General features: G+C 40.3%; 1 protein-coding gene across 3 annotated transcripts in view; it reads left to right on the top strand.

Annotated features, from left to right (window-relative positions):
- Positions 1–22,223, top strand: part of LOC102292726 (centrosomal protein of 120 kDa) — a 34,374-nt gene that overhangs the window by 3,865 nt on the left and 8,286 nt on the right. The window contains exons 5-18 of one of the 3 annotated variants that reach the window (XM_042227227.1): positions 1,763–1,911; positions 3,947–4,144; positions 4,223–4,447; positions 4,739–4,961; positions 5,050–5,233; positions 6,590–6,739; positions 8,927–9,109; positions 9,189–9,285; positions 9,909–10,085; positions 10,222–10,311; positions 10,417–10,509; positions 11,480–11,641; positions 11,732–11,854; positions 12,411–12,509. In XM_042227227.1, coding sequence (XP_042083161.1) covers positions 1,763–1,911; positions 3,947–4,144; positions 4,223–4,447; positions 4,739–4,961; positions 5,050–5,233; positions 6,590–6,739; positions 8,927–9,109; positions 9,189–9,285; positions 9,909–10,085; positions 10,222–10,311; positions 10,417–10,509; positions 11,480–11,641; positions 11,732–11,854; positions 12,411–12,509 — 2,153 coding nt within the window. Of the gene's footprint in view, positions 1–1,762; positions 1,912–3,946; positions 4,145–4,222; positions 4,448–4,738; positions 4,962–5,043; positions 5,234–6,589; positions 6,740–8,926; positions 9,110–9,188; positions 9,286–9,908; positions 10,086–10,221; positions 10,312–10,416; positions 10,510–11,479; positions 11,642–11,731; positions 11,855–12,410; positions 12,510–22,223 lie in introns of all 3 variants that reach the window. The other 2 variants (XM_005938646.3, XM_005938645.3) reach the window with 2 other exon arrangements.

The raw sequence follows: 22,223 nt of genomic DNA, 5'->3' as shown, positions 1-22,223 counted from the left end.
TGAGGGTGAAGAACTACTATTCTATTACTCATTACATTTAAAACAAATATAATATTTTCATTGAGATTATCACAGTTTATACTTAGTCTAAATGCTATGTGCCGCTTTTTCACAAGATTGCATACACAAGTAGGTAATTCAGAAAATGAATAAATATATTTTTACTGAGAATGGTTGCAGCTATTGATTATTTTACTAATCGAGTAATCAACTGATTATTCCGTCGATTAATCGAGAAGTCAGATAAGAAATGCTTTTGTTTTATTAATAAGAAATAATAAACATTCAAAAGACAAAAAGCACGTCTTTCAGAATGAACTTTTCATTGTTTTCTATTTTAGAAATTGTAATGCTTTAAAGTTTAACTGCATATAACGTCTGTCAGAAAAAATAAATCCTTTGATTGTATTTATGTGCCATATTAAAACGTAATTTAAAAAAAATAAAATATATAAATATTAGATATTTTGAATAAATGAATACTCTCAAGTGCAGTCAAAGCTAAATAAAATAAGATATGTAAGCAATTTGTACTCTTGCTTCTTGGAAGGTTTTCTGACATTAATATGAGGCAAGTGTTTGTGTGCTTTTGACAACAAGTTAATGATGTAGACGTAATAATAATTCAGCGTTCTACCTAACAACCCTCAGGTCAGTGGTTCAGAGTTTATTGGTCCATGTACATTTTTATTGGCTTGCTGGGAAAAAAAGCTTTTATTTTTATGAATATTTTTTTATTCAGTTTTTAAAATTATGAATGCAGTTTAATTAACACAGTATTTTGTATTATTTCATTATTAATCTGAGGAATTGAAAATGCCCCCCTGTAGACTCACCCTGTGTGCTGCAGGCATCGTGCCACGTAAAATAAGACGTCTGTCGTCAGTCTTCAGGAAGCTGTGTAATTTAAACATCCTTTCAGACCAAGTTAACATTCATCTACATATTTTAATACAACTTCTGTGTAAACCAAACGGCAGTGGATGGAGCAGCTACAAAGTTCTTCATGTCAGAGTTTGCTGACCAGGTGGTTTGAAGAAGGACGTTAGCTTTTTCCCAGGAAAGGTTTTAATGGTAATTCCAGGATATTTTGGATGCTAGAAACACGTTTTCTTTCACTCAATCTGAGCTCACTTTCTCAGTCACGGTGGTGTGTCTGTATATGACAGTGTCATCATCACTGCTGTTGTTGTCTTATCGGTGTTTTTGTTGTGAAAAACTGGGGGCTACATGGTCTTACGTTTTATTCATCCGTTGCTCCTAAATAATGTTCAGTTGCAGGTCTGTTTTTAGTAACAAATGTGACTGAAACGCTCGCCTGCTCATTGTTTAACACAAGGGTGTGCTAAAGAGCTGTGCTTTTACCTAAGCATTTAGTTTATTGTTGCAGCCCTAACTCTGAGTCCTTTTTGCTGCCAAGTTACTGTAACAACTTGTTCTGACATCTCAGTTTGTACACTTCAGATCTGAAAATGTGTCTGAGGTGAACATTGCTCTATTTAGAGTTAAACTTCTGTTCACACAGTTCCTGGTTTGCAGCCATGATGTCTTGCTTGTGGTTTTGTACAGTCTCACTTCAGGCTCAGCTCCGGTTCTTGTGTAAGCGTTGCTCTGCTACCAGCAAACATTAGAGAGGAATAATTGGTGGTTTCAGTGAATAAAAATAAAAATTTGTGGTTTCTTCACATCTGCAACCTGTAAGATTTTTGTTTTTGCTCTTTTATTTACTGCTTGTTTTGATCTCCTTGCTATGCTGGTGTAGGTTCCTCCTCGGTGACCGATCTACTCCCAGAGAAGCTGGAGGCCATACTGATCCCAGACCAGGGATACCATCAAGTAGGGCCGGCAGATCTTTGCACCGACATGTTTGTCCTTTCTGTCACCGTGGCCTTCGCAACCAAACTAGAGCAGGTAAAGACCGAACTCTGACCCTGATGCCTGACTGATCACGTCAGACCTAAATGTTGAATTGTTATTGCTTAAGATAATGTAGCCAAAGTGATGTCACACCCACAAATTTCCAGTATCTGGACTAAAGTTTGATAACAGAAAATGGAGAAACACTCTTTTTCTTGGCTCGCTCATATGTTGTCACTGCTGCATGGGTTGTTTCTGTTTCCACGTGTCAGATAATGATGATAAACCCAGCTGACAGCATCCCCAGGCCTGCTATTTGGGGTCATCTAAAGGCACTCTGGGAGAAGCTGAGAAAAGTATTAAAGAAATAAAAGCACAGCAGTTTTCTCAGAATGACTTCTAAAATATGGATGAAGAATATCACAGGTGGTTATTGTTGTTGAAAGATTATTGCTTCATCTCTTAACTGCTCCTACAGGGACTGCCTCCTTTGGAGTGTCATAATAAGAGAGCAAAGACACTGAGTATCTCACTGCCAAATTAAACCAATCTCTTCTCCAACCATTACAATTAGAATTGTTTTCACATTACACGCTGCGCAGCATTAGTTATAAATCTTAATTAATGTGTAGTTGGGGTGTTTTTATTTTATAGCTTAATGTGGCAGTAATTCTAATCTTGAATGTTTAGTATAACTATTAATTAATGTCATGCATATATTAAACATACTAAAACTAATAAATGAATTGAAAAAACATGGCTGTGGTGTCAGGGGCCCAGATTAGCAGTTGCTTTTAAATGTAAAGCCAATCCCTGCTGGCCTACAGCCTCTCCCACAAGATGTCTGCAGGTGGCAATAAGAGCCCTGCAAAGAAACGAGGGAGAGCTGAAGCTGATAACCAAATGACGTCCCAGAAACCCGAAAGCAGAGCGGGTGAGAGAAAACAAAGGAACCTGCAGGCACCCATTAATTGTCCTTCTACTGGTTCACCAATGGGAGCCATTTTCAATTATTTCATGCGCTGTAGATTTTTTGACCAAAAGCTCTCGTTTTTATAGCAAAAATAAAGGCAGAAAAGTAATCGTTTTATCCCCAGAAGCCAAAAATGTAATTAAATGGAAATCCAATTAGTCGACCAGCCCTGCAAAGAAGAAAGGAAGCGCTGCATGGCTCTGATGGCTGATGTGCTCTTCAGTGAAACAGATAAAACAATAAAAAAACAGAATTCAAGAAGTACTAGCAGGGGTTCTCTATAAACAAATAAATGAATGACAATAACGCACTGTTGAATAGCCTAAATGTAATCAGATTTTTAATTTGAATTGACGACTGTGTTGCAGTGGTTTGCACTGCTACATCACAGCAGCTGTCGAATCCAGCAGCTGTCTTTCTGTGTACAGTTTGCATGTTCTCTTTGTACCTCTCTGGCTTCTCTCTGGCCTCTCAGGCTTCCTCCCCCACAGTCAAAACACATGATGTGATCCCAAATTGGTCATAGGTGTGTCTTTGAGCCTGAAACTGTCCAGGGTGAATTCTGCCTCTTGCTGGATGACAGCTAATTTAGGCTTCAGCCCTCCGCAACCTTGACTTGTTCAGCAAGAACTACCATGAGTGAAAGAAAGCCTCTGGCTATTGAAATATATCTGGAGAAGTAAATCTTGAGAAATGTTCTGTAGGGGAACATGTGGAAGGACCATTAACACTTGCAGCTGCCAGTTTTCTCTGTCGGTGTACTTCAGGGTCACGCAACCGAGTAAAGTCGTTTGACTTTTGCTAACATTTTCTTAAAAACTGTATGTTTGCGTTAACTATCGATTAATTAAAAGTGAACTTTAAGTATTTATTCATATTTAACTTTAAATGAATGTTTTTTATGAAAATCTGCAGCTTCTGTGGGAGTTAAAATTGTTATAAAACAGTTCTTCAATAAAATAGTAAAATATATATAACTCTATAACATTATCACACACATGCACACACTCGTATTTTACCATCATGCTGACTGAAACTGAAAAATCATCTTCACATGTACATGTAGACTTTAAAAGAGAATCCTTTAAAACCAGAAATGTTTTTGTTTCACTGTAGTTGGTCCCCAGCACCATGAAACTGTCAGCGGAGGGCTCAGAGTTCTTCTTCTACTATTCTTTACTGGGGAATGACATAACCAGCGAGCCTTTCCACAACCTCCTGAGTCCTGACTTTGAGCCAGAGCGCGCATCTGTGCGCATCCGCACTAGCAAACAGATCCTCAAAGCCTTCCTGTCTCAGCAGCCCAGTTTACAGGTGAGTGCCTGACTGGGAGCTCCTGCCTCCCAGTTACCTGCTGTGTACCTGTATGTCTTAGTCCTTTCTCTTCCTCAGATCCACCTGTGCTGTGGGAATCACTCTTTGGGCAGCACTGACATTTCTCTCTCAGCTCTGGCTGGTATTTCCACGGATCTGGATAACAAAGCAGCGACACTAGAGGGAGCCTTTCTCTTGCAGCCTCCGAAGCGAGTCAAGCAGACGCTGCCTGCTCTGCCCACTGACCTGCAGCCGACTCTGGGAGTGGCTGTAACCCTGAGGAGGGAGGAGGTCACACTGCAGGTAAATGAAAACAAGTACTCAGAGTTTAATTTCTAAAACATTTATGATTGGGATGTTGTCAGCTCTAAATTATATGAGATGAATGAAGGATGAATCTTTGCACTCACAGCAATTTGGAGGGAGAGCAGAACTCTGCATAGAGCCTCAGACTAGATTTCATGTGTTTCTTTACCACTGTGATTTTATAACTTCCTGATGCATTGGTTGTTTTTGTTATGCTTTATGATAGACCTGAGTTGTTGGCTGATTATCACACTACATGTCATGCTGCATGGTCTTGTGTCTTTTCAGCAGTCTGTGGGGAATAAAAAGGCTAGTGGAGCGCTGTCTCCTGCTGTTCCTCCTGCTGAACAGAGACCTCGAAGCTCTTCTCCAGTCCATAAGCCTGCAGGGTCTCCTCCACATCCTGGTCCTCTGGGTCCTCCTCTCCCTCCTCCTTCATCTCATACAGAGAGCGAAGCAGAGAGTCTGCTGGATGAGCTCCGGCACGGCAGAGAGCCGACAGGATTGGCAGGTAGGACTTAAAATAAGCAGCTGTCATTTTCACACGAGAAGTTTGAAAGGTTTAGAGCTGAAGTTTGTTCACTGGTGTCCAGCTACAGTTTTCGAGGCTCCAGCATCGCTGCCCAGACAGCCTGAGGCTGCAGCGGATGGTGGAATGTCATCCGTCAGTGTTTCTGCTCCCAAAGTCTCCATCCCCCCCTCCGCTCATCACTACTGCTTCTCTCTGGACCTTCGCAGCCTGAGAAACCTCAGCTTACCCCACCCCATTGCTGCTACGCTCAGGTGAAACACTTTATCTGCTCTCAGCTGTCAGAATGAGTTTTTCCACATACGGTGCTGTGCAGAGATTTTAGGAAACTTTAGATGTTCACATTAATATCTGTCAAACACTCAGCAGCATTGAGCCTGAGTCAGGAGGAAGCATTTTAATTTCCATTCAGTTTTATTTACATGGTGCCAAGCATTAGAAATTGCAGCTTGTTTACAACAACAATTAAAAATAAATTATGTCAATTGAATTGATAAGAATTTAGCGATTCTGATGCCATTATTGATATTACTTGTTAATTCATATCCTTATCGATTCTCACGGGGTTCTCATTGACTCCGCCTTGAGAGTCATCACCATCACTAAGCAAGATATCGAAGACATTCGATTCTTGCAAATTAATTGCATGCTGTGGGTCGAAGGTTTGTTGGAGGTATTTTTCCTCAGTGCGTTACTTAAGTATTTACTGGAGAAATTAATTAATTACACAATGTGATGCATTAGTTTCTTGTTTCTCCGTAAAGTCACCTGAAATGCATTTTCTCATAGTTACATTTTACAATATAAGGCAATAGGCCACACCCCAACATACCGGCACCTAATGCACTATCCTAATGAGCACACACGTGATCTTTCTCTTAGTATGTAAGCACAACACCGGCAACACAAAACAAACATGAAAACCAGCACAAAGCGATCGCCACAGTGATTCTACTTTAGAAACATTAACAGGTAGAAACTGAGGCTGTAGCCTGAGTGGTCATCTATTTGTTAGCTGTTGAGGTTCAGGGTCTGGCTGCATAACTAAAATTTCTGGGCCTAAAGTTGTTATTAATGAAATACACAAATTATTTGCATTAAGAACCTACAAATCCTGTCTGCCATGATTTCGTTCCCATATAAAAACAAGCCCAGTTGCGACTTGCAATCATGCAATGCTATCAGTGCCATTAAACCTGTTTATATGTTCTCAAAAACCATAAGATGTAAACTACCTGCTAAGTATCTTGAAAACTGGGTTAATGGGGCCAGTAACGATTTTTAATTGTTAACATGTACAAATAAATGTACTGATTTTACCTTTAGTGCTTTAAAGGTCTGTATAAGTGTGGATGGTTAATTTATCAACTGTTCAACATAGAGGAAGTAGTTTTCCTGTATTTTACTCACAATCATCACTTCTAACAGTTTATTTTAAAAAATCGGTTATAACAAACATGCCTTTAAAAAAATTATTATCGTAAGATTTCATGGACTTCTGTCTGGTGTTTGATTGAGATAATTTTCTATTTAGGAATCCATCCAAATATTTAGTGCAGTGGTTTTAATTTTATCTGTTCATTGATGGTTGTATATTTGTCACACTTCAGGTACTCCTACCAGTTCTTTGGCAGTGCTGCTCCGATCATGACTAACCCTCCTGTGGAGCTGCAGAGGAACACGGAGGTGTCTCTGCCTCAGTCCTACTGCGCCTTCGACTTTGCTGCCCTGCCACAGCAGCTACAGGAAACCTTCAGCAGGTAGGGAAAAAAACTTCATTCTTCCATCAAAATTTAAAGAAGTGCAGCTATTATTGCAACTGATGGACCCTGTTTTTAATATCATGCTTTAAACATATGGAAGGAGATCAAATGTTGATCGCAGTTAAATAATTCACTTTCATTCAGTATCAGTAAATATTATCAGGAAAAAATATTCAGTGTAACTTACCTTGTATAGTTATAAAGGTCCAGTGGTGATATTTTTAATGATAACACAGTAAAACATAAATAAGTGCAAAGAAACCATCTCACCTTCATACATTATTTAAACAAAGCTGAGCTGTCGGGTTTATCGTTGGTTTGCTCTTTGTCCTCCTGCTTGAGGGATCAGCTCTCTGACTCTGTGTCAGCCAACAGGCACAAAACTCTTCTGATGGAAAAATAACTCCAGACCTATTATAATGACAGCTCGAATAGTGTTTCCTTTTAAGTTATCATCTATAATTATCTTTTCCTTTTACTTCAAAGTTTGTTTTTCATGACAGTATAAATGACATAAATGGGTGAAAAATTAAAGGAAAAACCTGAACCATTGAACCCTTCAGTGATTTCCTTTTTCTTAGTTCTGCTGTAGAGAACATTTTGCTGTTATGTTTTGTGACACCTTTGAGGGAATGGTCACTGCAAATGAACATGATGCCCTTTTTTTTCTTTTTAAATCCTGTCCTGTCTGGCAGCTTTTGCAATCAGAGTTGTGATCTGAGTGCACTGTGGTGCCACAAAACATATTTTGCTTTTCCAAAAACAGCTATATAAAATCTTTATAGCCTCCTTGTGTTCATGTGAATCTTTTATCTGATTATTTATTCATTTCCTTTTGTGTTATTTCAGTTATTACATTATATGTGACAAAGTATGACAATGTGTAAGGTAGGACAGGCAGGGGAAAAAGTGTGTGTGGGGGGTATAATAATAGGATGGAGCACAAATAGAAATGAACAATGTATCGACACCTGCTGCACCTGTAAGAAAAACAAACATACAGCACCTGGGACACAAAAATGAGAAAATATACTAATCACCTGAGAGATGTTTATGTGTATTTGTCATGAATTGACTTGATAATGAGGGTGGGAAGCTGCAGTAACAACCCCACAAGAGCAACAGACAGATGGAGATGGAACCAGGGCAACTCTCCCATCCAAGACCCCGAAGAGTACTGAGGACCCAAGGCCACACATCACTGCGACATCCGCGCATCCATCCAAGGAGGAGAAGGATGGAGGCCCCAGATGGGGTGCCCATGGCCAAAGGGTGAGACTCCCAGAGGCAATAGGCAGTGGACCTGCTAGAGGCCGGCCACCCTGTTACAAGTTGAGAACACAGTCACCCAGCACGCAGCAACCCCCCCCACCCCACCCCACCAACGAGATCGATCAAGCTACCCTGACTCACAAAGGGAGCGGGCCAACGGCCACACCAGAGCATCCAGTCACGCAACCCGGAACCAACAAGCACCCACATCCCAGGGAGAGGCATAAGCGTCCAGCAGGGAGCGGTGACCATGTCCCACAGGGTCCGGGGCTCAGCCATGCACACACACACTCATAGACCACTCACTCACTGTCACATGCACACACGTTGACGTCCCACCTTCTAGATGTCACCGATGACATCGCCCCGCACCAGCAGCAAACAGAAACACTATGCAGTCCCCTGGTAGTCACCTGGTTTTTCTTTCTTTCTTATTCTTTGAGGAAACATTGTTATCCTGATACAGTGTTTCCATAGAATCAGATTGTATTTGTGGCAGTAGTGAGGCTGGGGAACATGTATACGGATGTGTTTTTGTGAGAAAGATGGCTCACTCGTACTTAAACTGGATTCATAAATAATGTTGTGAACAGACTTCAGCTCCACAGTTTTGAATTGCAGCCTGCGATAGTTGTCCTTGTTCTCTTATGACGCCTCATTGATCTCAGTGTAGCAGCACGAGCTCTCCTGCTACAGCTCATACTCCTGCAGCTTTGTACATGAATGCCAGCTATGCTTGATGAGATGAGCTCCACTTTTTAAAGTGAACCGGTTGGTAACAAATGTTCTAAAATCTCACAGCAGAAATTAAGAAAGAAAAAATGCAGGAATGTTCATTAGTTTGGTGTTAGTTCAGAAGAAGTGTTAAAAAAGCAGCGGGGGGATTTCATGTGTTTTAACTGTGTGTTGTAGAGTTCCTCTGGTGGTGGAGGTTTGGCATAGAGATACAACCAGCCGTGACCAGCTGATTGGACGAGCCTCCATCCAACTCTCTCAGCTGTTGAGCACTGAGAAGAGCAGATTCCTGGGATCAACTGGAGAGCAGTGCTGGAGACAGACTCACCTGGACAGGATCCCTGTGGTCCAAAAACACCGGTAGAAACCAGACTGACTGATGGATCACGTAATGATGATTAACCTCTGTTTAACAGCTGCATTTCTATCTGTCTCTCAGGCCTAGTGAGAAGGTGGCAGAGTTGGGCTACATGGCAACGCTAGAGGACCTGGGATTGGTTAAAGCCACAGAGGTCATAGTGTCTGACTCATCACAGGTGAGAGAGCAGCGCAAATAACAGCCAGTATGGTGCATCTTCCTTCCAACAAGATAAAGAACAAAAATATTGTGGATTTAGATGACCTAGGTGTGTTTTAGTCTATCCCTCCGTGCAACATTTTTCACCATCAGTCAGACTGAAAACTGACTTCTTTTACTTGCGGCACCATCTGTGGTACAGAGTGCTATTCTATAAAAGCTGCTTTCAGTTCATAACTCTCCAACATGATACACAAAGTATTGGATGTGGAGTCACAGCTTTAGTTGATTTTATAAGGTTTAAAGGATTTTTAAGCACGTCATCTACAATAAGTGCCTTTTAAAGAAACAGGATGTAAACCTTTGTTTCAAAGGATAAACTGAGTGCCAGGGTTTGAAAAATATGTTTTTAACTGAGTCATGTTCCAAAAATAAAACTATATAAACACTGTAGAGCTGGGAATGTGTTCTGCTCTAAAAACAACCTTTTTCTGTCCATGCTAGTTTTATTTTAGAGATAAAAAAAAAAAAAAAGTCTTTCTAGTCTTCTATCACCACAGATTACTTGGAGTAAAATGTTGTTGTTTGTTTCTAGCTCAACTAGATCACTTTTGACATGTTTATTTTCCTACATATCTACAGAATGAAGTTGCACCTCGCTCGCAGCCATCCTTCCACCCTGCAGTGCCCAGACCTGCAGCTTCCAGCCTCCAAACAGCGCCACTGGGTCCTACAGTCCCCAGAGAGACTCTGGAGTACCGCACAGCCCTGGAGCTGGAGATGTGGAAGGAGGAGCAGGAGGATCTGTTTGATGATCAGGTAACCACTAGCTCCATGCAGTTTATTGGATTCTTACAGCGCTCATATATTTTCTTACTTTTGCCAAAAATTGAACAATTTTTTTTCCTGTAGGAGTCGACTATTATATAACGTTTATAAAATATGCTTGTTTTAGCTGAGGAAGAAGGAGCTGAGCCACATGCAGGCGTTAGCAGAAGAGTGGAGGAGGAGAGACCGAGAGAGAGAAGCTCTGGTCAAGAAGAAGGTGGAGAGTCTACACCCGCCTACACAAATTCACATATCAATATATGCTTAAGTTTTACTGAAAGGTCCCTCCTGCTCACTTCTACACATCTGTGTGTGTTTGCAGGAGGTGGAGTATAACCTGCTGGAGGAGCAGCTTCAGAAGACTTTGTCTGATCTGGAGAAGAGAGAGAAACAGTTGGCTGAGGCTGAGCTGGAGGTCTGATGCTAGCTGATGACACAACATACAGTATCAAAGGCTCATAATATTCATACAAATTATTGTAATTGTAATTCTGTAAATGTGTGTTTTAGTATGTTGTCAACACTTAAGAATTGCTTGACAGAAGGAGGACTGTAGACAGAAAATTGATCATCAGACATCACATGAAGTGTTTGGATCATTGCATTATTCAGTAATTTATCAGCATCTGTCATCATCCATCACCTCAACCGCTTTATGACTTTTATGCCACACATTGTAGCACCATCTTGTGTACAACGTTATATATGAAACCAATTCTTCATTCATTCCAAATGCTAATAGCTCACACTTCAAAAGCAGCTATCAGTAAAACTGTACTTTTTGTAGTTCTTGTTTAACATAGACTAGATATTATGTGGCCATTTCCAAACTCAAGATTATAACTGACCAAACCCTTTATAGCAGGTTTTGTTATTATAGAAAATGTAAGCATAACAAAGACACTTCAATAAATCTAAAGATACAAGTGTATGTTTTAGATTTTTGGCTCTTTTAAAACACTTTTAGTCAGAACATCGGCTGTGCTGATGTTTAACATGTAGATTAAAGGTGAAATGCTACACAGAAGTCTTCATTAAAGCTTCCCCAGGGCTATTTTGACCATAGAATGTATGTGAAAGCCTTTTTCTTAACATTTTTAGTATTATTATCATAATAATAATTTTTTTTGTGAGATCTCTTAAAGACCCCATTTAAGCAGACCCTTTGACTCTTGCAGTCAAAGTGTTCACTGGTAGATTGTAGATTTTAGCTCTCTGCAAAATGTAATATCTTAAAATGTATTGATTATTGAGAATGTGAAATGCATGCAGTCTACGTATATTTCACACATACAAAGGTAGAGGGAAGTGACATTCACTCTACTCAAGATTATAACTGACCAAACCGTTTCTCTACAGTAAAGTGAGTGCATCTCTGTTTTCAGACTCAGAGGCTGCAGAGGGAGCTGCGGGCCGAGCATGAGCTGACCCAGAGGGAACTGCAGGAGAGCAGCAGGCGACTGCGACAGGAGTGCGACCACCGGGTGGCGCTAGAGAGAGAAAAAGTCCGATTGATGGAGGAGGAACGAGCACGGTTACTGCAGCAGGTAGAGATTGAGGATTAATCTGTTTGACTGATTCTGATTGTAAAGTAAAGTGACTTTTTCTGTTCTTTTCTTTGTGCTCATGTTGTGCAGATTGCAGATGGTGAGTCTCGGTACAAACAACTGGAGAAAGAGTTCCAGCTGTTCAGAGAACAACAGAACATCAGACCCGAGTTCAGACTGCAGTCAGAGATCAACCTGCTCACCCTAGAGAAGGTAAAGCAGCTGCTTTAGGAATAGTACTACCTGGAAAGACGGTACTCATTATAATGAAATTAAAGTCAAAGTTACAGCAAAAGAGTAAAGAAATAAAAAACTGACAGACCTTATTTGTACATCACCTTTCTGTGCAGGTTTCCAGGTTTTCTTCACAGATATACGATAAGCTGATGGGACAGAGCAGATGTAATATATAAAAATATTACAAGATGAAATTTAATGAAACTCAAAGAAAATTACACAATTTGCACTCCACAGGTTAGTTAGTGAAATAAAGCAATATTAGAGAAAATGCTAAAAAAAGCTGCTAAAAGTCTAAAATAATAAAAATGATTATACAACATGTAATACTACAATATTACATAAAACAGTGCTGTATAACTTTTTTAAGCTAAAAGGGTTAAATAACATTAATACATTTTTGCAATAATAACTCTAAAATAAGTAAAAATAAAGCAATACTGAAAGAAATAAACTAAAAATGAAAACAAAAAAAATGCAACACAATAAATATGCTATTGAAAAAAGCACAAAAGGTGTTTTTCGTTGTCAGGTGGAGCTGGAGAGGAAGCTGGAGTCCGCCACTAAATCCAAGCTACACTACAAGCAGCAGTGGGGGCGTGCCTTAAAGGAGCTTGCTCGATTCAAACAGGTATGGTTCACCCAGAGAAGGATGTGATTCTTATAGGAGCTGTTTACTGCAGAGTGCTAAACTTTTATACCGGGGTTACAGATTTAAAGGATGGGTAGTCTTAACAATGCATGTTTGCATGTTAGTATGGGCTGTAAAGGTATGTTCATACTAGTTGTCTAAGTATAAAAATATGGGCCAGTGGTTATCCCTGTTAAGTATGTAAATGTGTTTAAAAACTCATAACAAACCAAACATAAAAAGGATTTTTCAGCAAATTACAGTTACTTATTTTTGTTTTTAGAAAAGCGCAATAACATCTGAAGCTAAATGTTAATTACATTCCAAGTTGATATTCATAGAGTATTCCAGTATGTAATGACATCAGTAACCAGATGGATGAAAACAAGACTAGTAGTCCAGAATCTCAACAGAACAGGACAGAATGATGACAGCAGTACCTGAAACTGACAAAAACAAAACCCAAACTTTACCATTAAAACAAAGCGAGTGAGAGGAGCTGACCTCGGACCGTCTTGACAGCTGTCATATTTCACAGCAGATAATTGTAGTTTTTCAGTGAGGGGATGCTGCAGGTTTTTAAATCTGCTGCTAGAGATGAGCTGACAGTGTTAGGACATGTAAGTGCTCTGTTTAAAGACATAGAGTGAGCAGAGGAAACCAACCATAGCTCCACACACGTCACATCATACTGAGGATGCAGCAGCATGTAGATGTGTGATTGAGTTTTAAGGCAATTTAAAACTTACTGTAGACTTTATATGGCTGTCACCGTTTTGGGTGTTGTCTTTTTATTTCCTCAATCTAAACATGTTCTTTTTAGACTAACTGGTGATTCTAAATTGGCTGTAGGTGTGAATGTGAGAGTGAATGTTTGGTTGCCATTCACTGTGTTAGTCCAAATGCTGCGACAGATTTCATCACCCTGCAGTTAGTCGCCAAGTTGAGTAATTCACTTTAGTTTAAAGTTTATAGCTTAAACATAATCTCAAAGCACTTTATATTGTAACATTAGAACCCTAAATAAAGCCCCAGATATTAGACGGAGAACCCCAGGAAGAAATTTCCATTAGAAACAGTCTCATTGAGCAGGAGTGACCATCGATGACCAGCTAGGGGGTAAAAAGAGAGGATAAAGGAGCGTAGAGAGATGACAAACAAAAAGGCCAGAACTTAAACTACAAGAGAAACTGGACAAAAGCTGAAGGTGTGCAAAGAGTGGAGAAGTAATGTTTGGTGCATCGTGGGAAGTTGCGTGAAAGCATCAACAGCAAAAGATGGAAATAGAAAACCGGAATTCAGCTTTTGGTTAGTGACGTCTGCTGCTGCTCTACTCTAATAGGGACCATAACTTAAAAAATGACCATGACGTTGTATTTAATAAGGCATGAAAGCAGTCTTTTTGAAAACAGAGGAGTTGCTCTCTGCTGGTCATTAAAAAGATTTAAGGCACTTTCACGTTGCTACATGCATCTTTTACAGTATACACTCTGTGGTCAGAGGCCCAAAAAGCATCAAAGTGTATATATCTATGCTGTTTGAGGATTAAGAGTGGATTTGTATTGGTTTTGTGTCCTCACAAGTTTGGAAAGACACACGTGTGTGTTTGTATGTCTGAAGGAGAAAGAAAACGGGAGGAGAACGAAGTGTGTTTTTACATTGGAGTCAAATATTTAGCAGAGTTGAAGTAGACAGCCATCAGTTCTTAACAGCCCATACACACTCATCCACCTATCTTTGTGAGGACTCTGATTCACATATAACTACTAAATGCCTAAATCTAATACCAACCCAAACCCTGAAACCAAACCCTTTGAAGGTCTGTCACAAAGTGAGTGAGCACGTCATCACTCCACAGGCCTACAACTGAAACTTGTCCTCACAAGGGTAGACGTTTATGTGCACACACACAGCACTAAGTGGGGCTTTAGTCAGACTAAGCCTAATGTAAACACACGCAGACGCACAGACCTTATCTGACAAACTAATAACTGTTACCGACATTAACCAGCTGGAAAACTGGACGGACATTTTTCCTCCCCCTCGCTCTCCGTCTCTCTTTCATTTTTCCTTTTTACAGCAGCCTCGCCTCTTTTGTTTCCTCCTGTCTCCTTTTTTCTTCTTGTTTGACAGTTTCTCCTTCTCTTGTGTCTTCACTATTTATCATGTTCAAACTTCTTCCTCATTTTAGTTCTCCTTTCTTTTCTTAATTTTCTTCGTCTGCCTCACGTATCCTTCCTTGTACCTCCTGTCTGCCTCCTTTTGGTTCGCCTTCCTTTTCGTTTCCCATCTTTGTTCTCACTTTTTTTTCTTTTGGTTTTTCCTCCCCATCCCTCCTTCTTCCCCTCTCTTAAGTGCCACATCATTGTAAAGAAAACACAGAGTGATTTATGCACCTCTAAGGGGGTTCAGCTCTGAGTGTCACCCCCCACCTATTAATCATTCCCTGGGTTTGCGTTGAGCAATAAGCTAGTCAGGCGCTAACTATTCAGATGTCACACTCTCGCTTTTTATAAAATATCAGGCCTGTGTTTACACGACCATCCGTCTTGGTGCGCCGCGGTTTTTAAAGCCGCCGCTTGTTTGGTTTTTCTCGGCCTCTACTCGCCTATTTATTCTCTCCTCTCAGCGCCTTGCATGGCGTGCTGTTTAGCTCAAGTCAGATCATAAAAATTCTTGTCCAAGGAATAATGTGCTTTTCTACCCAGGAGGTGCAAGCGGCTGGAGAATTAATACCCACACAGGACTGTGGTTTTAGATCAGAGGGTCGGCCCCTGCCTTTTTGAATTCAAAATATTGGGACAAGGAGCTTAAGTTGGTCTTTTCAAAGAAAAAATACTAGGGCACAAAGAGATTAAAGTTTTGGGACGAGAAGCTAAATGTGGTATTTTTAGAAGCTAGGTGTTGTGGGACAGAGAATTACACTTGGTCATTTTCTTGAAAAGAAAGAAGCAAAGACTTCTTGGCCAGTTTATTTCAGCAGATCCAGCAGTAACAAAGGCTTTGATACAAAATCCAAGTTTATGGAGGAAAGAAAAGGGGCTGTTGCTGTTCTGATGTGAACTGAAGTCCACCATAGAAGTCAAATACAATCATAAGCCACAACATTAAAACCACCTGCCTGCATCTGATGGGCAAATTATGCAAAAGTGGGTTATTTTTAATGCCTTTTTTTTTTCCAGCATTTCTAGGCCACTCAAGTACATTTTGCTTCACGTTTTAGCAGGGGGGTTTTTTCCCCCCGTAGAATCAATTGTTTCTAGCTTTGGGTACCGCTCACATTTGAACTGCTACTGAGGCCGTTGCTGGAATTTGCAGATGGCCATTTTAAAAACCATGAATCTTATATTTTTAGAATTCAAGTAAATAATTGAATATATACAATTAATTATTAACAACAACAACAATAACAATAATAATAATAATAATAATAAGGTACTTTTTGTACTTTTGTGAGCTTAAAATGTTGTAAAACCTTGGAAAATTAATTGAAACTATAAACAGAATATAAAGAAATGCCCACTATGACTTTATGTCAAAACATCAGTGTATTGTGATGAAGAGACATCAATTGAAGTTGAGAAAGATCCAGGTAAAAAGAAAAATTAAAGGTTAAACGGGAGCATACGTTCGGAAATATATCAGCAGTTTTATCTATAATCATACAGTCTGTTGTGTATCAGTTTTGCAGTAATGTAAATCTACTTATATAAAAGTGCATATAATGTACTCAGTAGTGCAGTTTTTAGTACATTACATGTGGAGATTGCGCGTTCTCTCCAGATACTCCTACAATCCAAATTCCAGGGTGTACTCAACCCTTCGCCCTATGATACCAGAGACACGTTCTGACCCCCAACCACCCTGAGTTAGATAAGTGGGGAAAAAAACTTGATGGATTAGTGTTTCATTCAAAATATTGTGGACCACAATAAGAACACAGGGTAGCATTATAGGGTATACATATACAGGGTAGAATTACTTGATTACAATGTGGCGATGCACAAACTTCTGTCACACAAGATAACATTCTTCACTCTTCTGGACCTTTTGAAGATGTAGCAGTAGAGTTGGAGTTGGTCATCACGATTAGGAGCTCAATACTCCACTGATTGCCACAGAGTATTTATTTATTGATTTTAAGTGCAGCATCTTCTAGGGCTGTTCGATATAACGATATATATCGGATGACGATATAAAAACATCTATCGTTTCATTTTACGCTATCGTTTTGTTTCGTGATGTCGCAAAATAAACTGCAATATTTTTTCATCGTTTTGATGGTCGCTGTAGTGGCTATATTAATTTCTTAAAGTTCTCTCTTTCTCTTATATTTTATATAACCACACTACGGACGGACAAGCGCCTGTTTTTATGCGTTGTCGTTAGCAACAACGACGGTAAAAGCGTCGCGTGTCCGCTTGTTTATGTTCCACATAAACCTTTCACAATAAAGCTCAAGATCCTGTTGAGACTTTTCAAAATAAACTGAATCACGTGAAAGAGCAGATTATTTATGGATGAGAATTAAAAAAAAAAGAGCCGCCAGGTGCTAAAAAATAAACCTTAGACTCAAACGTTAGAACAGGCTTTTCCCCGCAGCACGCCGTGTAATAAATACTCACAAAGAAAACGGCGGCCGTTAGAACTTATGTCTAAAAATGTATAGCTTCATGCATCAGTTAAAACACTCGACTCCAGCTACATGACGCGCAGCTGGAAACACTTCCCGCAAGACGAGCTGCCCGAGATTCACAGAATTTACAGAAAATGTTACATTTTTGTGATTTATATCGTTATCGGGACGATAGATGTCTTATATCGGAATATGAGATTTTGGTCATATCGCACAGCCCTAGCATCTTCCATGTGCCCACATACTTGCAAATGCTTTTTATCTTACCACGTAGAAAAATGCAATCCTTTTCCATGGGAAACCAAAGAGTTCTGTGGCAAAGAGTCTGCCGGGGGTTAAAGTTTTATAACAGGTTGTTGAAGGTCCATTCTCTGCTTGGACCAGTTAACCTCCATCATGTCTTGGTTTCATTGGTCATGTGATCTTGCTGCTGAGTTCAGCTCCCCTCGGGGCTATCCAGACTAAAAGTGTCCTCTCTCATGACGCGGTGAGTGTGTTTGTATAAAACTGTCTGTCAAACAGCAGATGTAACATGTTGTCTGAGGGTATTTCAGTGTTACTGGTCTCAGTGGACACTCTGATGGTTCCCACTGGTCATTCCTGAAATATTATGGAGTCCCAGGGTGAGGGGTGCTGTCCCAGACAGCGAGGGTCAAAGGGTTTGATCGGTACTGAGAGATTTTAAGGAATAATACTCTACACATGATGAATTTTCCAATTTTTTCCACACAGTTGCTTTGCTGGATGGTTTTCAGTCCATCTGGAAGTAAACACGCGGCTGAAAACACATAAGCAAAGCAGGAAAGGCAAACAGTGGTAGTTGATAGAAGTTTAATATAAAGAGCCAAGCAGCTCCACTGGGAACGGGAATTTAACACAAATTGCAAACAGTTGGAATAGAAATGACGTTTTTGACCACTTGTCGGTCAGAGAGCTGGTAATGAACATCAGTTATTTCTCAGGAACAGAAACCTCAAATGGAGCCAAAAGAATGTGTCGAGCAATGAAAAATGGGAAAGACTCTACTATAACCATTGTTAATAAATGGTAAATTGACCGTTAATTAAACTTCAGTTGCCTCTCGCCCTGCGACAGCTGAGCTAGGCTTCGGTCCAGCCCCCCCACCACAACTCTGCAATGGAGTAAGCTGTTAGGAAGCTGGTTGATATTAACAGTGAAAATTGGTTTGTAGAGCATTTTCTGGATGGTTATTATAAAGCTGAGGCTGATTTTGATCATTTTTGTTTTTTCTCTTGTCGTTTTCTTGCATTTCCACTCAGATAGGCTTAGTTTGGTTAAGTCCAGGAAAACATTGCTGTTTAAAGTTAAGTGAGCCTGGTTTTGCCCCAGGAATAGACTAGTGCTCTGTATTTGCCTTCTGGCACCAGGCATGCTTGAGGCAGGGTTGAGAAGACATGGGTGCGCAAGCAGTTTAGTCTCTAACTGCTTTTCACTTCTATTTCCATGCAGTAACACAGAGATTCCCAGATGACAGAGGAAGATTTTGTGACAGTTGGAAAAGATGACTTTCTCAGATCATTTGAAAACCCTTCACGATCACTTTGTTTGCCGCTTTGACTTCTTGCTCTACAACAACACTGATGGGCTTGATTTTTATTTCTGATCTTTACTGCAGTGAGTTTTAAGCTTAGGCCTGTGTTGACATCAAAGTTTAGGTGAACGACTAATATGTCGGGCAGAATTGCAGTTTTTAGTGATTGACATGGTTCAGAGTTGGTCTTACAAAAAGCTCGATCACAGCTTTACACACTCGTCTGCATGTTGTCACTGTTTGTGCCGTTCTTTCTACAGCTCACTGTGGTGACTGAAGTTATAATATGCAAACAACCAACGTGAAACATTGTAAATTTGAAAGCTGATTTTGGTCAGATTATTGAGCTTTTGGTCCCATAATTTATTTTTAAATCGTTTATTTTGTGTGTCGCTGCTTGTTTTAAAGATTGAACAAATAAGAACTTCAGCTTTAACTAGGTATCGCAACTCCGATATTTCAGTGCTACTAATACATTGAAACTTCACTTCAAAGAGTGAATACAAACCCAGTGCTTAATGTTAAATGTTTCGGTCTCCATTATAGACGGACGGCATTCTTCAACTCTGCTCCTGCAGCTTTTATCTCCTGCTTATTGGTCTTAAACCTCCACTCTGCATGTCCCTGCAGCCTGAACATATGAACCTTAACCCTTCAAACACAGCAGATATAACAGAGCTGCAGGCATGTTTAACCCTCTGTTGCAAAGATCTCATCTGCTCAGTGCTACATTTAATTAGTGAGGTTGAAAAGCCTGTAAACATTACACTATTTAGGCTGCTGGTTGTGATATTGACTTAATAATTATATCAGTATGATGGTAAGAGTTCTCAAGATGAAATTGATGACTTCAATTCTTAAAACTTGTTGATCCGTCTCTATATTCAAAAACATTTTATTCCAGTTTTATTTCCTAAAATTGGCAAATTTCTCATCAGTCGACTTCTTGAATAAATAAAACTTGCTGATATATATATATTTTTTTTCATGTGAGGAAATGGTAAATGGCCTGTATTTGTATAGCGCTTTACTCAAACAATGTAAGTTGCACATTTTCTAAAAACATCTGTGAGTCCTTATTACTTGAACTCCACTTTGTTTTTCTCCAGACGGCCAAAATGTGGGTTAAGTGATTTACAAAACTGCTCTTGTGTGTGAAGCTCACCCAGCTTCTTATGGAAACCAGAGATTCTGTATATGAAGCTAGGAACCCTCGTTTATCTCTAATCATCCTCATTTCCTTCGTGTTTTATCCGTCATGTCTCTAAACAAGCTCACAGAGCGCTGGTGAAAAACTCCCCCTGAACTCCCACAGGTGGCGAGCTGCTCAGAAAACTTCATGTGATTATAGAAAAGTGTGTCCACATGTAAGCGATGGGATGAAAGTGTTTGTACGAGGCATCCCCCACCCAGCTGCTCAAGACTTCTGACAGTACAGGCAAGTAATGGAGGGTCAGACAGCGGGGGAGGAGAAGTCATTCTCAGAGCATCCATCCCAGAAACCAGCATCCAGCCTGGTCTTCATCTCCAGGCTCACAGCCGTTGATAAAGGAGCAGTGAAGGCTGGATGTTGTGTTGTGGTTCACAGTGGTCGTGGATATCATTTTATCTCAGTTTATTTTCGGTCTGTTTAAACATTTCATTTGAATGTGTTTCAGGAATCAGGAACTTAAGATGGATGCTCTTTTATTCAAACAGTCTGATATAATGGACACAGCTATATATTCAGAGATTTCGATACAGCGGTACCACTAATGTTGAAAAATGAAAAATAGGCCAATACAACGTCTATAAAACTGGAAATTCCAAGTCCAACTTTCTTTCTGTCGTGATTTTTGATTGTTTGACTTTTTGTGATTTGAACCACACCAGTGGGCTTCACATGCTAGATGCTCTACACAAGATGCTCGTAGTCTCTCGATTACATCAAAGGACGTAAAAAGGCCCCAGGAGGAGGCCTCAGGACAGACTCGGGACACGCTGCAGAGATTACAACTCTCGGCTGGCCTGGGAACGCCTTGGTGTTCCCCCGGACAAGCTGCAGGAGGTGGCCGGGGAGAGGGAGGTCTGTGCTTGAGCAGTAAGGTTGTGTTTATACACCACGGATAAGCAGTTGTGCCTATTATATTTTATTAAATGCACCTGAAGGTCGTAGTTGATGGATCATAGATAAATGACCAGTCACAAAAAAAACTTGAAGAGCAGGGTGAAGTTCACTTGGACGCTTGCATATTCATGGAGAAATATAAATATTATCGATGCATGATTGTGGATTTTATCTTATCTGCAAAGAGATGACACTTCTGAGTAGAGGCTGAGATTAATTTCGTTAATTTAATCGCTTTTGGTGACCGAAGCTTTTTTAATTTCTTTTTTTTATTTAATGAACAATACCAAAAACTTCCAAAAATTGGCATTTGCCCCTAGAGTCAAAGCATACCTTGAGCTTTCTTCTACATGGGTTTTGTTAAGTGAAGTTTCTCCTTTGGTTACCTCAGCTGATGCTAAGATTTTCATTCGGAGTGAGCAGGATGAACAGGGTTAGAAATGAGTATAACAGAAAGATAGATGGACGGATCAAATCAACAAGACATCAGGACAGCAGAGTGAACAGGAAGGTTTACAAGATGGTAGCGAGACCTGCTATGATGCATGAATGACAGGAAGTCGAGCTGGAGGTGGGAGAAGTTGAAGATGCTTTTCACTGGGAGTGACCCGAAGGGACAAGATTAGAATATCAGAGGGACAGCTCAGGTTGAGGTTTGAGGGGCATGTTTGAGATGGTTTGGACATGTGCAGAGGAGGGATGGTGGATATATTGGGGAAAGAGTGTTGAAGATGGCTCTGCCAGGTTGGAGGAAAAAAGGAAGACCACAGAGAAGTTCATGGATGTCGTGAAGGAGGACATGATAGTTGTTGTGATAGGGTTGGGTGCTAAGGGTAGGGCGAGATGAAGGGAGATGATCTGCTGTGGCAACCTCTAAAGGGAGCTGAACAGAAAAAGGAACCAACAGAATAATTTTATACAGATTATTTTGTTTTCATAATTGGTGGAAGCCAAAATTAGATTAATTGTGTTGCCTTATATTTAGTTTACAATCCGTGGCCACTGGTCCCCCTTCATCCAGAACTATGTCTGTCCTGTCAAATACACTTCTCGGGTAGGTGACCACATTTTGTTAGAACTGTCCATGTGGTTATTTTGATGCTGTCAGCTGTGATTCAGAGCCCAACTGTGTAATATCTGCTTCAGAGTCCTGACTTTTAGCTACTTTTCTCTGTGCCCCCCGTTCCTCCTACCCCCCTGTTGAGGCCTCGGTATCACCTCGTCCTCTGATTGTTTCAGGACTCGGCCTCAGGTTGTCCTTGGCAGCGGGCACTAGAGAAAATGTTTAGCCTGTTTGTTTTTCTAGTAATTAGCCCTAAAACGGCCTGTAATACAGACTGTTAATGGTCCACAGAGAGCTGAGCCTGTGTCAACACACGTGTGTGTGTGTGTGTGTGTGTGTGTGTGTGTGTGTGTGTG

The sequence above is a fragment of the Haplochromis burtoni genome, unplaced genomic scaffold, assembly GCF_018398535.1.
Source record: "Haplochromis burtoni strain Fernald_Lab_line unplaced genomic scaffold, NCSU_Asbu1 Contig_250, whole genome shotgun sequence".
In the NCBI taxonomy this organism is placed as follows: domain Eukaryota; kingdom Metazoa; phylum Chordata; class Actinopteri; order Cichliformes; family Cichlidae; genus Haplochromis; species Haplochromis burtoni.
The sequence above is the reverse complement of the archived record's forward strand: the minus strand, read 5'-3'. Positions and strand labels throughout refer to the sequence as shown.